Source organism: Poecilia reticulata, chromosome 21, assembly GCF_904066995.2.
Source record: "Poecilia reticulata chromosome 21, P_reticulata-male-v2, whole genome shotgun sequence".
Lineage (NCBI taxonomy): Eukaryota > Metazoa > Chordata > Actinopteri > Cyprinodontiformes > Poeciliidae > Poecilia > Poecilia reticulata.
The window spans coordinates 13591330-13605633 of NC_088850.1; the positions used below are offsets into that span (position 1 = coordinate 13591330).

Consider the following 14304-nt stretch of genomic DNA (forward strand, 5'->3'; position numbering starts at 1 on the left):
CTTCTCTCACACCGATTGTGCAGCTACCTTGTGGATGCATTGCTGATGCGAAAAAATAAAAGAAATATATATATATATATATATATATATATATATATATAAATGACAGAAATAGTCATTTTTTTAGAACTTTTGTCAATGTCGCAGTTACTTTGAATACTTATGTGGCCGTGTTCTTTCAGTCATTTTGTCTTCATTTTTAAGGCCAACACTTCTGCCCCATTTGAAGTTTTCATTTTGAAGAGAAATCATTGCATATCACTTGCTCATTTTTGCCAGTCATTATGTCCTCCTCGTTCACTGCTGCCAAATAAACTGCGTATTTGCAAAACTAATTTACTACCATTTGCATGGTAGCTAAATTAGTCTATTATTCACAAGTAAATCAGTAATTAGACACGAAGAATCAAGTGCACTTTTTGAAATGCCTATAAGAGTGTGCACTATGAAAACAGTAATAAGGAGAAGTTGTGCAGATTCTCAGTAAAGGAAATTATGGTGAGCAAAAATAGCCGAAGTCAGTTGACTCAAAATGCTGAATAGACAAATACACTTTTGCAATACATCTGAGCACAGATTGCCCCCTTCCTTCACCCTCCACACACCCCGGCCCCCATATCCGGCCTCCCTGAAATTTTAACTAGATGTTCAATCTAATTTTAAACATCTTTTGGTAATTAAAACTGTATGAGTCTGTTTGCCAAACACAGGACATGACCAGTTTCAGAACTTTGTACAGTTTTTGTTGCACAGTATATCACATGTTTGTCATGTTTGTGAGGATGCTATTTATCAGTGTTATATGCCACACTTTTAGGACTTTTTTCTGGTTACATCACAAATATTTTTTACTTCTATTGTCACTTTCCTGTCACCTTGCAGTCATACATCAATTTGTGTCGGTCTACTAGAAATTACAACTGTAAAGTAGTGTCTTGTATTATCGAACATGCTCCGGAAGGTGCAGCTCTGTTACACTTAGCAGTGCTGTTTTGCTTTGCTGAACATTTGTGGAAGAAAAAAATTGGTTTGTACAAGGAAATGAATAATTGCGCTGATCACAGAGAAGCAGAGTTTCATAATAGGAAATGTTTTGCATCCAGGCTTGAAGCGTTATAAAAGATGGTGGGCAGGAGCTAGTTCCTGAATGTCAAGTGCTTGTGAAAGTGAGGGGCTGCTAGAGGCCAAGTTTTCATTATTTTTCTGTTCTTGTTTAAAGAGAGGCTGCATCAAGCCTGCAAGGTAAGAGAATTTTATTTTATTTTTTAAAAACAGCCACATTATAATTTATTAAGTTGGAACATCTAAAAATGATAAGACAGGAATAACGTAACATGGTCAGAAGTCAAGCTCGCTCGACATTTGTTCTCAAACACGCTTCCTTTTGATGTTGGATGTTTTCCTCTGAATCTTTTGACACATTATTTCATCATCTCTAAAAATATAAAATAATAATAATAAAGCTAATATATTGCACACTTGCTTTCTAAAAGTAACGCATATTGAAAGGTGTTCTGTTCACGTTGAGTGTTAGATCTTTTTTTTTTTATGTGTGGTGTAAAAACAAAATGAAATCCCCTGTCATGTTCCATCTTTAATGATTGATCAAAATGTCAACATGTTCCAGTTTGCAGTTCAAGTCCACACAGTCCATTTTATTCAAAGGGATCCGCATGGCGCGCACACCCTGCGACACAAACACGTTTTCTGTTTGTTTATTAATTTTTAAGTAGTGGGAGATAATATTTGGACATTCAGGTAAGAAGTGAACGTACTTTATCCTTTCGAGAAACGAGAAATAACGATATAGTATCCAAAAGGCTCTTATTTCAGTCCAAAATTTGTAACATGTAACCATCATTGTAGAGGGAACAATAACTTCCTCTTTTTTACTTAAATTTTCTGTACCTTTTGCAGAATTTGGCCTTCTCCGAGGACCTAATATGGAAAGTCAGCATTTTCGTTTCCTTTTAATTGCAGGTGAGATTCTGTTTTTCTGGACACATACTTTCTGTTCATCTTTGGTGAAATGATTTCTCTTACAATTACATCAGCAAAGCATTTCTTGCTCCCACGTGAAATTTTGACGGATTTCACGTGGGAGCACTTTTTTTATTGACGCTTGTTGTAGATCTTCACAACATCACACATAATTTAAACTATATGTAATTGCCCTTCAGGTCTGCTGAGCTTACCTCTACTTACAGGTCAGTAAACTCCGAGCACATGGCTGGATATCTATGTCCATTTTGTTAAAGAGGCCTCTTGGCTGTCTTTGTCCATTGCTTTTTTAAATTATTATTATTATTATTATTATTTTATTTTAAATTGGCTACATTTCATTTCCAGAATGTGATAAAATTAGGCTTGTTGGACCTTCACGTTGCGCTGGCAGAGTGGAGCTCTACCATGACGACGTCTGGGGAACCGTGTGTGATGATCACTGGAGCGTTGCTAATGCTGAGGTGGTGTGCCGAGAGTTAAACTGTGGCGTGGTTATGGAGGCCAAGAAAAGCGCGTTCTTTGGAGAAGGCGCAAATGAGATCTGGTTGGATGATGTGCAGTGTACTGGGAAAGAGACCTCCATTACCAAGTGTCAGCACAAGCCTTTTGGGATTAATAACTGCGGGCATAGTGAAGATGCTGGAGTCATATGCTCTGGTAAGTCTGATATTACTCACTATACTTGAGTTGCGTCATACATTAAATTAGAGCCCGTACTTATTATCTGGGAAAATAAATGTATGTGCTTTTTAAAACCAGAGTTAAAAGAAGCACGTTTGTAAAATGTGTGCAAATGTTACAAGACTATAATCGTAAATGTACTTTCAGAATTTAAGTTCACTTTGAACTTAAATGAGTTCAAAGTGAACAAGGTCAAAATCAAACCGGTGGAACTATGCTTATCAGTAGACACACTATCTGGGTAAAGATGTATCGTTCAGGTTTGTTGAAGCATGGACCCTGATCTTCTACCTCTTATTACAAATCTAGACTTTTAAATACTTAAAAACTGTCTGAATATCAAATCAAATGAGCAGGGAAAATCATCCAGGGTCCCAAGAGCCCATATTGCTGCTGTGTGGCAAGTTTTGCACAGTTTCATCATCAAGATTTTTCTTAATCCAATCTCAACAGTGGCGTTTCTTTCTGCACCAAATTCACCAGGGCAATCAGAGTGGCCAATGTGGGGTATAGAATGAAACAATGAAACAAAAACTATTATCAGTATTTCATTTTTTTAACCGTTGTGTTTACAAATGGAGTCCAACCGACCCCACATGTAAAACTCGTATCATTTGCCTCAGTCCTCGCACGCACAAGGGTTAATACATATTAGGGTGTACTAGGCGTATTCTGTGAGCTGCGACGACTCTGTGCAATGTATTTTAATGACTTGACATAAAAGTGCTAATCTTAAAAATTATTAATTGTACATTATTATTTCTGAAAATAATATACATCGTCCTTTCACTTATTTGGTTCTGATCCTCGTTGAGGCTCTTATAAAACATGACAGATTAGGATCTCTCACTAAACAAAAACAACAATAAGTGACCTATTTCAGATATTTATTGGAGTAAATTGACATGCCTTGCAGTAAACCGAAAGTACATTTGCAGAATGCTTCATCTTGCACTGCAAAATGGGAAAATGGGTAAAAATGAAGAACATCTACTCCAAAGCCTTTTATGACTAAATTATTATTATTATTGGTTTTTGTTTGTTTTTATTGTCATTGATTTGAGTGGTGGATGAGATTATCTGCCCCCCGCCCCCTTTCAAGCTTTCCTGTTATGTTATACTGATCACTGTCTGTTGTTTTAGAACATATTCGGATTCTCAACGGAACCAGTCGTTGCAATGGCAGAGTGGAGCTCTTCCAAGATGGCCAGTGGAAACGAGTGTGCAGCAGTGACTGGGGTAAGGAAGAAGCAGACGTGGTGTGCCGGGAGATCAGCTGTGGCTCACCTGTTGTCCAGGCTGCGACGCAGTACTTTGGAGAGGGACAGGGCCTGCATGGTGTCAAAGCGAGCTGTGTGGGGAACGAGACCTCCATCAACAACTGCGTGATGCAAGACTTCAGAGAAACCTGCATTGATGCTACCATCTCCTGCATGAGTAAGTCAAACACATAACTCACATCACACACTAATTTACTTCAACTTTAACGCTGAACATTGTATTTTTGTCACATGCTTGGATGGAAATATCTCGATTTCCTTTCCGAAACTTCACAGACAGCAAGCCAATCCGGCTAGTAAACGGGACTAATCGATGTTCCGGCCGCGTAGAAGTGTACTATGAGGGACAATGGGGAACCGTTTGTGATGACAAATGGGGCATGCAGGAAGCAGCTGTAACATGCCGAGAGATGAACTGTGGGAATGCTCTTGCTGTCAAGTACAAGGCCTTCTATGGAAGAGGGCAGGACCAGGTCTGGTTGGATGATATAGACTGCACTGGTCATGAGAAGTCCCTCTCTGACTGCCCACACAGAGGTTTTGGAGAGCATGACTGCGACCACCATGAAGATGCTGGCGTTGTTTGCTCAGGTGACACGTGCTCTAATATTTTTGCCACTGATATATGCACAAGTCGTTTTACATAAATCTGACACGAACCTCTTTAACTGCTCACTTACCAGAGAACGTGAGATTGATTAACGGGACCGACAGCTGCTCTGGCAGAGTAGAGGTCTTCCACAATGGTCGCTGGGGAAAGATCTGCAGCAACAGTTGGGGTGGGACAGAGGCTACAGTGCTCTGTAAAGAACTCAGTTGTGGAACTCCAAAGAAAAACCAAGACGTCTTCACTTTTGGTGACAGCCCGCTGGCGGGGTTTATAAGTAGATGCTCTGGTAACGTGAGCTCCATCAGTCAGTGTGTGGTGGACGAACACGTCGGGAGATGTGAAGGTATTTCTATCGCATGTGCAGGTAAGACAAACTATTTGTAAAAACAATATGTATCTCTCCATATTTTTAATAAGGAAAAACAAAGCATTTAAGTTTCCATGTTGAACCAGTTCATAAAAAGGCTCTTTAGTGGTTAATTTTTAATTTTTCTTATCCATTGCAAGCCATCTTCATGTCACTGTGCCACATTGTATTTGCTAATTAACTTTGATTTTAATTATACATTAGTACAGTTGTGAACATAGTACAGAGTAGACTAAGGTAAATATAGTTCTCACTTATTTATGTAACATAACTATTTTGTACCTTTTGCATCATATTGTTTTGTGAAGCCAATAAATAATACTAGCTTAGGAATGTATATTTGCTTTGAGAGATAAATTGGTATGCCCATTATTTTGGTGCAATGCAGATTCCAAAGTTTTGTAGCCATCATGCCTTTGAAAAGAGTACTAATCAAATATAATAAGTGCTACACTAAATTGTTCTCTGATCTGGCAATCAATAACTCTTTTGTACTTCAAATATGACTTTTCTTCAGGTAATCCTCCAATTAGGGTTGTTAACGGCACTGACCGATGCTCTGGTAGAGTGGAGGTTCTGCATGATGGCCAGTGGGGAACGGTGTGTGATGACGAGTGGGACATCAGAGATGCTCAGGTGGTGTGCAGAGCCCTGGACTGTGGAACCGCTCAGACAGCTAAAACTTCAGCCTACTTTGGTCAAGGCCAGGGAGACATCTGGCTCGATGACGTTAGCTGCTTCGGCAACGAGTCGTCCCTTTTGCATTGCCGCCGACCTCCTTTCGGAGAAAATAACTGTGGCCATGGGGAAGATGCTGGGGTGATTTGTTCAGGTATCTATGCTATCATCTTTTATCCTATGTTTCAGAGGTGTGATCATCAAAATTTTAAGTGGTCAGATCACCTAGAAAGCTCTTGTTTTTTTGTTTTTTTTGTTTGTTTTTTTAGCTAACCTTAGGCTGATAAATGGCACTGACACCTGCTCTGGCAGGGTTGAAGTCTACAACGGGGGCCACTGGTCATCAGTATACAATGTCAACTTTGGCATAAATGAAGCTGCCGTGGTGTGCAGAGATATGAATTGTGGAGATGCTGTCAAGGCCTCAGGATCATTTGGGGAAAGTGGAGAACTCAGAGGCTTAAAGATGAGTTGTAGTGGTACGGAGCGCTCCGTCACTCAATGCACGGTGAGAGAGTACACAAGAAACAGAAACGATCGTATTGAAGAGGCATCAGTCCAATGCTCTGGTATGTGGCGTGTCAAATTTTTAACAAACTATCTCAATGAAACGTTAATTTGCACGAAATTTTGTAATTTTCTGATCTGACCCCTGTATGTCGCCTGTAATTTCCAGGAAATGTGAAGTTATCTGACGGGCCCCATCGTTGTGCTGGAAGAGTGGAGTTTTTTGACAAAGGCCAGTGGGGGACTGTGTGTGGGGAATCCTGGGACATTAACGATGCAACGGTTGTGTGCAGACAGCTGAACTGCGACAGGGCTCATAAGATTACCAAAATGACAGAGTATGGCCTCGGGTCGGGACAGACCTGGATTGATCAAATTGAATGCAGTGGAAGGGAGTCTACTCTTTCCCAGTGCCCACAAAGACCATATAGAGACAGAACATGCAACACAACTGCTAAAGCTGGTGTGATTTGCACAGGTGAGTAATAAAAAAAGCGAGAAAAAAACCAAAAAAATAACATAGTTTGTTTCCTTGGTTTTGTTTTTTTTCTCATTATGACATTGTGGTTGAAGATTCCTCAGTAAATACATCTGGAGGTTCTTGTCTCCTGCATGTAGTGCACATTAAAAATACCAGACATTTTTTTTTTTTTTACTCTTGATTAGATATTGTGCGCTGCATGGCTACATCTTTGCATGACTTTGTCTTCACAGGGAGTTTAGAGGTCCGGTTGGCTAAAGGCAAGGACGAGTGTTCTGGAAGGGTTGAGATCCGTCATGGTGAAACATGGCAAACAGTTTGCGATGCAGCCTGGACGGAAAGTAAGGCCGAGGTGATATGCCAGTTGCTAGAGTGTGGCCACACTTTGAACGCTCCTGGTGCTGCACAGTTTGGTCAGGGCAATGGAACTGTAGTGGAGGCGAGTGATTCGTGTTTCGGCAACCTGACTTCTCTTCAAAAATGCTCAGCAAATGGCTTTAGAAGGTCAACATGTGGACATGAACGTGACGCTGGGGCTGTATGTGCAGGTAAGGATTTTATAGATAGCTTCATGTTTTATGATATTTTCATCCAAAAATACCAAGCAGAAGACCATTCGCTGGTTTTTTGCCCTTGTTTGCATGATGGGACGACCCTGTCATTTTGAGCAGTAGAAAGGTCAGGACAGCTGGTGTTTTTTTTTTTTGCCTATGTCTCATAATTGTCTTGCGAAATGTCCTTTCGTTTTCTTGACATTTTTATTTTTAGCTTTTTTAGACGTGGAATGAGGACTGTGATAAAAGAGGTTCTGAGTTTGATTTTAATCTATATTAAAGCTACGGCAAACACAATGAAACCTGAGTTTAGATCTTTAATCGTTACTTATGGTATGAAAGTAGATTTTAATGGGTTTTATTGATTTATTTACCTGTGACAGGTTTGATCATGGTTTGTTTGTAAAGTTGTGTCTCTTTGGGTGTCCATTTGGTTTGTACAGGATGTTTTTCTGTTTTCATGCAGCCCAGGTGCGGTTGGTTGGCGGCTCAGGCCAGTGCTCTGGCCGAGTGGAGGTCTTCTACAAAGGCCAGTGGGGAACCGTGTGCGATGACGACTGGCAAATGAGCAATGCTGATGTGGTGTGCAGACAGATTGGTTGCGGTCATGCAGTCTCGGCCCCCACTAGTGCACATTTTGGTAGAGGCTCCGGTCCGATATGGCTGGACAACGTGGAGTGTACAGGCCAAGAAGTCGCACTTACGCACTGTGAACACCGCGGTTTTGGAGAAAACAACTGTGGGCATGGTGAAGATGCTGGCGTCATCTGTTTAGGTAAGGAACCAGGTTCACTTTGAATTTAGAATTCATTTTTCTTCCCTATTTGAACTTTTGTGGTTCTGCAACCGCATTTCAGGTGATCTACAAAAGCCCCAGATCACTTTGAGTCCTTCTGCAGACGTCCTCTGGGGTGAGAAAGTGGAAATCACGTGCACCGTGGCAACAGAACACTTGGGTGGGACTTTTGTGCTAAAAAAGACTCAAGGGTCATTTACTAAGGAAAAATTCTCAGACCATGAGGCAGCCACCTTTGTCTTCCCTCAAGCAGAGTTCAACCTAAATGGGTCATACTTCTGTGAATATCATAAGAAACTGGCAGATCAAATTATTTATTATCCTCAAGGAAATACAGCTGATCTGTCTGTTAAAGGTAAAAAAAAAAAAGTTTCTTCATTGTTTTTGTTTTACAAAACATACTATAAATTCATATTTATATTATCATGAAATCTAAAAGAAAATGTGTCTTTATCTTGCAGTAATGTTGGGGACACCCAGCATCTCTCTGACATCTGCTCATCAGATGGTGATCTACAGTCCTGTTAAACTATCCATCACCAAAGGAAGCGCCTTGTCCATAACCTGCTCGATTCATTCCAAGTTTTCTGGTGGCGTCTTCTACCTGAGCAGGTCTGACAAAAATATCACCGAGGCCATACCGGCGTTTGGACACAGCATTTTCTACATGGCGTACTTTGAATTCCCAGAAATAGATTTTAAAGACCAAGGAGACTATGCTTGTGTCTACGCTGTTAACATCTCATCAATTCCCTTCTGTTCCTCTCCCTCCAAGACCCTCAAACTCACTGTACTCGGTAACATTTGACATAAAGAAATAATTACTTTACTTCCGTCATGTTTTTGTTTGTCGTCCGTTTTTCTTCCAACACATGTTTTTATTTTTGCAGCGACCACCTCTTCATCAGTTGTTGCAGCTGTTGTGAGTGTGTTAGTGATACTGCTTGTCTTGTTGGCCATTGGTTTCTTTGTTTGGAGAAAGAAATGGCGAGGCGCTGGTAAGATTCCTGTTTTATTGTTAATGTTTATCGAATACTAAATTGTGCAGTGGTCCATTGGGCCTTTATCACTCATCTATGTTTGAAAACTTGTAGAGTTTGTCATTTGGATGTTGCTGTGTATTACAGCTCTTATCAGCAGGGCGTAATAGATATTTTTTTAATTGTAACACACTGCATACACCAAATACATACATTCTTTTTTTTTCACAGTCTAAGGTTAAATCAGATCAAGCCTCAAATTACCAAAATTATAACTTTAAAATACATCCACAAGTGTCTGTGTGTGCCAATTAACTGAAATGTTTTAGTTAACCTATCAGAAGTTATTGTTGAAAGAGAAAGTAATCACTCCGAATGTAAACGTCTGACTTTGAAATTAGCGATAAATCTCCAATAAATTATTTCTGTCGTTGTTGTGTCTTTTAGCAAATATATACATTTTGGCAATTCTAAATGACCTAAAACAAGAAAGGCTTGTTTGATATAAAGTAAAAACTGAGTAATCCATGACTTTATGTGAAAACGAGAACTGGTTCTCAGTTGACCATGATGTTGTGCTTTCTTTTTTAGTTATCATGGTTCAGTTTAACAACAGGTTAGAAACCAAAAAACAAGAGCTGGACGACAGAGGCAACGGGGCGCTCGATGAAAGGTGAGGATAATCCGCAGCTGTCTCACTAACTTCTCCACAACTTCCTCTTTTATGCGCTCCTTACCCTGATGCTGTGTTCTTTTATATTCACTCTCTAAAAACCCATGATGCATTTTGTAAAAAAAAAAAAAAAAAAGAATATATAGGGAGATAAATAGGTAGATGCTATTTATTTGTTGAAATAAAAAAACTGTTCAGATGGCAATTGGTTGTGCTAAATTTTATTTAGGACAGGTGTTTGCAAATGTTTTCTAACTATAACAACAATATATGGCCGTTTTCAGTTTTTTGTGCTTTGGCTAAAAATTACAGAAAACCCCCCAGAAAAGAACAAACACGTCTTTGATATCGCTGGAAGAGACCAGCTCTCTACCAACTTTGACTTCTTTAGATGCAGAAGATAATGAACTAAGAGGATTCAGTGCCTGCACTGCAACGGGGGGTAGATTCTGGTCATTTGTGTATGACCAGCAGCAGGGTGGACTGCATGCCAAGCCATGGTCACATCACTAGGCACCATCCGCTGCTCTATTGTAATGCACTTTCTGTTGGGTGAAAGATATCAAGTATTTTAAAGTCAAATGACTCAAGTCCAAATGAGTTATTAGTGTAAAAGTTCCAAGTCTTTTGTGATTTCATCAGGTTGGTATTACCTGAGTCTGCGCCTCTGTTAGCTGTCACAAAAAGTTGCTGTCACTGATTTGAGGTCAAACAGTTTGGAAACTATGTTATGTGGTGACATCATCCCAATCTTATCGGTCTTCCTCATTTTTAGGGAACGTACCAACCAGTTGTACGATAGAGGACAACACGACAGCATGAAAAGAGTGAACAACAACCTTGAGTTTGAGAGCACCGAGGAAAATGTCCCAGAAGATTTGGCAGGAAGAGTCTGTTACGAGCGTGAACCACTGGTTGATCCTTAATGGATCCTTAATGGTTCAACCAGCAGTACCATCCAACCCAGGCCTACTACTTTTTTTTCCAAAGCAACACAACATCAAGCTGAGAGGCGGTGTTTAATTTCTTTATACGTTGTTGAAAACACCAACCCTGGTGTCTTAATGTTCTGAGACTTCAGAGCAAACTTATTTGTTAGAACACCCACCTATCAGGAACCAGCATTTGACCTTTTGGTGGTGTGTAGTGGCTCCTTACAAGTTCTAAAGGAAATGGGGAACTTAGTTGTGTTTTTACGTGTATTTTTTGAAAAGTAATTTTTAGTTTTTATTTTACAGTTGAATGATGTAAGCCTTATCATTTGCTTTAATGATAAGTGCAAGCAATGAACAACTGCTCATTGTTTGCACAGATAAATTATAGTTCTGATCTCTCATGCAATATAGCTCATTTAGTCAGAAACAATTATTTTCATTCAAATTCCTGTGGTAATTTTTAAAGATAAGGTAAATCATAATGCTATTTGGTGCAAGGATGAGTTGAAGGTCTTAATCACCTTGAATAAAGACGTTTTTGGGTGTTTCTCAGTAATTTGCTTTTTTGTAAAGTGTGACTGATTAATAAAGTTTTGCTTTGAAAAGAGAATTGACTTTGATCATGCGTGTCTTCACAATCAATGAACAGTTACTCAAAACATACTAGACACTGCATTAAAATGTATTTGTAATGAACTTCCTTATTAGGGACGTAAGGGTTAAGAGCTTCCAGTAAACAATGCTTTGAGTCTCCAGAATCAACGGGCTAATGCTAGCTTACTTCCACTCTGTTTGGATATGACGTTTTGTTATCAACATATATTCCTGCAGTTACTCGTGAGCAAGCAAAAACAAAAGGTGTTTTCACCCGTATCCAAAACCTGAAACCACCACTGGGCATGACTTGTGCAGTGTTGCATATGGTGGATTTTAAACTGGAAATATTCAAATCAATTCATTGTACTTAATGAGTAAGGTGCTAATAATAGAAAGTAAAAAAAAAAAAATGTTTGTAACTCTTAAGTTCCAGTAGTTGTAGTTGTAGTTTTCCTGCTGTTCGGGGATTTTAAAGGTGTGTTTCTGTGTGGGTGTGTGCATTCTTGAGTGGCTTTGCTAATGACAGGGACAGGCCTTGACTTGAACACTGTCCGACGAGTGGGTGTGTCCATGCAGGGAGGTAAACTCAGTCCAGACCTGTTCACCTTGTTTGCTGCTTCAGCAAGCCCACATACCTTCAGACAGCATACTGCAACATTCTCAGGGTGGTTTCTCTCTGAAAACCTCAGTTTTTGTCCACGTCGGTGTTTTGCTTTTGGAATAGCAGACATGTTGACGGTGTACATGGCCAGTGTGAGCGGTTCTCTGGAGGTACAGTATCCAGTCTTTGTTTTTTTCCATTATTATTTTTGCAGCAGAAAGTACAGTGAGGCACGGTGTTCACTGTTTTTTGCATGTGTAGACAATCTCAAACCACTGCATGGGCACACTCGACCACTACTGACTGATGAAATGCTTTTCTTTCCAGATGAAGAAAAATCAAGAACGGATCATCTCTGTCCTCACTTCAAAGAAAATCGCCTTCAAACAAGTGGACATTACGCAGAACTCTGAGGACAAGACTTTAATGAGGAAGAAGGCAAACAATCCAACTGCACTTCCTCCACAGATATTCAACGGAGATGCATACTGTGGAGTAAGTTTTTATTAATCCTGTAACAGTGATAAGAGTTAGGAAGAATGAGGTGAATTTAAAAAAAAGATTTAAATGTGAAGGTTTGCCACATGCACCGCACTTAATAAATCCTTGCAGCACAGTAGGGTGTGGACATACGGACTAAATAAATATTTGCTGTATGAATCATCCTTGTGGCTTCACAGACACTACTATAATTCTAAAAGAAAATAGCCCACAAAGAAGAACCAGTTCTCATTTTATTTTGGAATTCCACAGATATTATTTTCTGCCATAGCTTTTGATCTGTTCGTGATGCGTTACACATGAATCAAATGGTTGAATTACCTCCTCAGCAGTAGCAGTTCTTGTCTGAATGGCACCTTATGCAAGCTTCTCTTTCTATCACCCCAAACTTGTACTGCAGCACAGTGTGTGAAAACTTCCAAGTTGCATGCACATGCATAATAACAACAATATAAAATGTGTAATGTAAATGCAAAGGACAGATAAATACGATGTTTAAATATATATATAGGGTGCACGACTTCAACTACCCACATGGCCCATTTCACATGACAAGATAAGACTCTTACCCAGTACAAACTCATAGGGGGTCAATGAAACATTTTTATTATAATAAGATGAATCCAGTTGTGTAAAACCACATCGGTGTGTTTTAAGGAGTTGAAACTTGTCAAGTTTCAACTTGTCAAGCGCACTGCAGTCTTGCTCCAATGTGTTTTGGGGCAAGACTCCAAATCACATTTCTTTCCGGCTTGTTTTTTTTTTTCACTTAGCATGGAATAAAGTTTCCACAAATAGTCCAACAGTACAGTATTTGCACCCACACACAACCTTCAAATTTTGTACAATCAGACTTCATTATTAACTAAACCATAACTGATGTTCTTGATCTTCCATAAAATTGTTCTCAGAGAAATAAAAGCACCCAAGAGTCGGAATTGATTAAACATTTTTTGTTTAAAGAAAAAAAAAAGTAACTTAGTCTTATTTTTCTCATCCCTTAAACTTGCTTTTGCAAGAAATGTAGTTTGAAAGAAAACAGCTTTGGTGGAGTAGTCTAGCAAAATAAAAGTCTAACATTTTTATTTATCCAAATATGCTCACAGAACTCAGAAATTAATGAAAAATGTTTGTGTGAATCCTTTCAGCTGATAACTGTGATGCACTTGTTACCAGTAGTCGTGTAGAAAATTGCTTTAATAAATATGAAACATTGTATACAAGCTATTAGGAGATATTAGGAGAGTATGCTAGTACGTCACATTCTTCTTCCTGTGCTGTAAACAATGAAATAACTTGCAACCATCTGTCTTTATGTTTTTTCTCTTGATTCTGTCATCTCAAACTAAACTTTTGATCAGCACTTTTTTTTTCCCTTTTCTCCCCAGGACATTGATGCATTCAATGAAGCGATTGAGAATGAAGAACTTGAGAAGTTCCTCAAGCTATAAAGGGAATACTCAGCATCAATGTGGGACTTTTGGGAATATACTAATGGAATTAGCTGCACAAACTATTATGAAATAATATCTTTTTGCTCATCTATGTGCCATACGGTGTGCTTTATTGCTTCAAGATGCCAAGATGGGTAGTCTTTTGAAAAAAACATACGGGTTTTTGGGGTAGCAGCACATTTTTGAATGTTGTAAAAGTGAAATAAAGTGTCTCCAAACTGTTTGATTTATGTGTTATGCTCATTTATGTTTGTAGTTATTTCTTACTTCAGTCATATAATTTCACTCTACAGTAATCAGCCAACATTACAAGGCATTATTTACAACCTTTTGAGCAACAGAACTACAAAAGGTGAGGGAGATGTTCTGTTTTGAACACATTTTTTAAAACTTACTTAAAACATGCCAAAAAGCTTAAAGGAAACTTGGTTTTTATTGAATTTATTAAAAATGTAATTGTTAAATATAAAAATGTTTTTAAGTACTTTTTTTCAATACTTTCAGCCTACTGAAAGAAGAAAGACAAACATTCTGGAGATTTTATAACGACATTTTTACGAATGTCAGATGAAATGTTTTCACAATTGAATAGAATGTTTTCTAAA

At 38.9% G+C, this 14304-nt stretch overlaps 2 protein-coding genes across 3 annotated transcripts; both read left to right on the forward strand.

Annotated features, from left to right (window-relative positions):
* The first annotated feature begins 1038 nt into the window (after positions 1 to 1038).
* LOC103457657 (scavenger receptor cysteine-rich type 1 protein M130-like) lies at positions 1039 to 11156 on the forward strand. Of its 2 annotated transcripts, none has more exons than XM_008397949.3 (17): positions 1039 to 1242; positions 1918 to 1980; positions 2181 to 2207; positions 2350 to 2661; positions 3829 to 4122; positions 4242 to 4556; positions 4649 to 4939; positions 5460 to 5774; positions 5890 to 6189; positions 6297 to 6605; positions 6842 to 7156; positions 7629 to 7937; positions 8020 to 8313; positions 8420 to 8755; positions 8849 to 8956; positions 9530 to 9611; positions 10387 to 11156. In XM_008397949.3, exons 2-17 carry the CDS (start codon positions 1944 to 1946, stop codon positions 10535 to 10537), a joined length of 3795 nt encoding a protein of 1264 aa, XP_008396171.2. In that variant the 5' UTR covers positions 1039 to 1242; positions 1918 to 1943; the 3' UTR covers positions 10538 to 11156. The 2 variants fall into 2 exon arrangements, with proteins under 2 accessions (XP_008396171.2, XP_008396169.2); XM_008397947.3 differs by lacking the exon at positions 1039 to 1242 and adding an exon at positions 1274 to 1758.
* A 590-nt stretch (positions 11157 to 11746) lies between these two features.
* Positions 11747 to 13925, forward strand: LOC103457658 (SH3 domain-binding glutamic acid-rich-like protein 3). The gene is made up of 3 exons (XM_008397950.3): positions 11747 to 11914; positions 12072 to 12239; positions 13634 to 13925. Exons 1-3 carry the CDS (start codon positions 11873 to 11875, stop codon positions 13694 to 13696), a joined length of 273 nt encoding a protein of 90 aa, XP_008396172.2. The 5' UTR covers positions 11747 to 11872; the 3' UTR covers positions 13697 to 13925.
* Positions 13926 to 14304: the final 379 nt, after the last annotated feature.

What these genes read in the sequence shown, in the direction of transcription:
- LOC103457657 (XM_008397949.3), top strand. Translation starts at nt 1,944, where the DNA reads ATGGAAAGTCAGCATTTTCGTTTCCTTTTAATTGCAG. An exon ending in TGCTGGAGTCATATGCTCTG is followed by an intron (nt 2,662 to 3,828) that starts GTAAGTCTGATA and finishes CTGTTGTTTTAG; the next exon opens with AACATATTCGGATTCTCAAC. An exon ending in AGCTGATCTGTCTGTTAAAG is followed by an intron (nt 8,314 to 8,419) that starts GTAAAAAAAAAA and finishes TTTATCTTGCAG; the next exon opens with TAATGTTGGGGACACCCAGC.
- LOC103457658 (XM_008397950.3), top strand. Translation starts at nt 11,873, where the DNA reads ATGTTGACGGTGTACATGGCCAGTGTGAGCGGTTCTCTGGAG. An exon ending in GTGTGAGCGGTTCTCTGGAG is followed by an intron (nt 11,915 to 12,071) that starts GTACAGTATCCA and finishes TTTTCTTTCCAG; the next exon opens with ATGAAGAAAAATCAAGAACG. An exon ending in ACGGAGATGCATACTGTGGA is followed by an intron (nt 12,240 to 13,633) that starts GTAAGTTTTTAT and finishes TTTTCTCCCCAG; the next exon opens with GACATTGATGCATTCAATGA.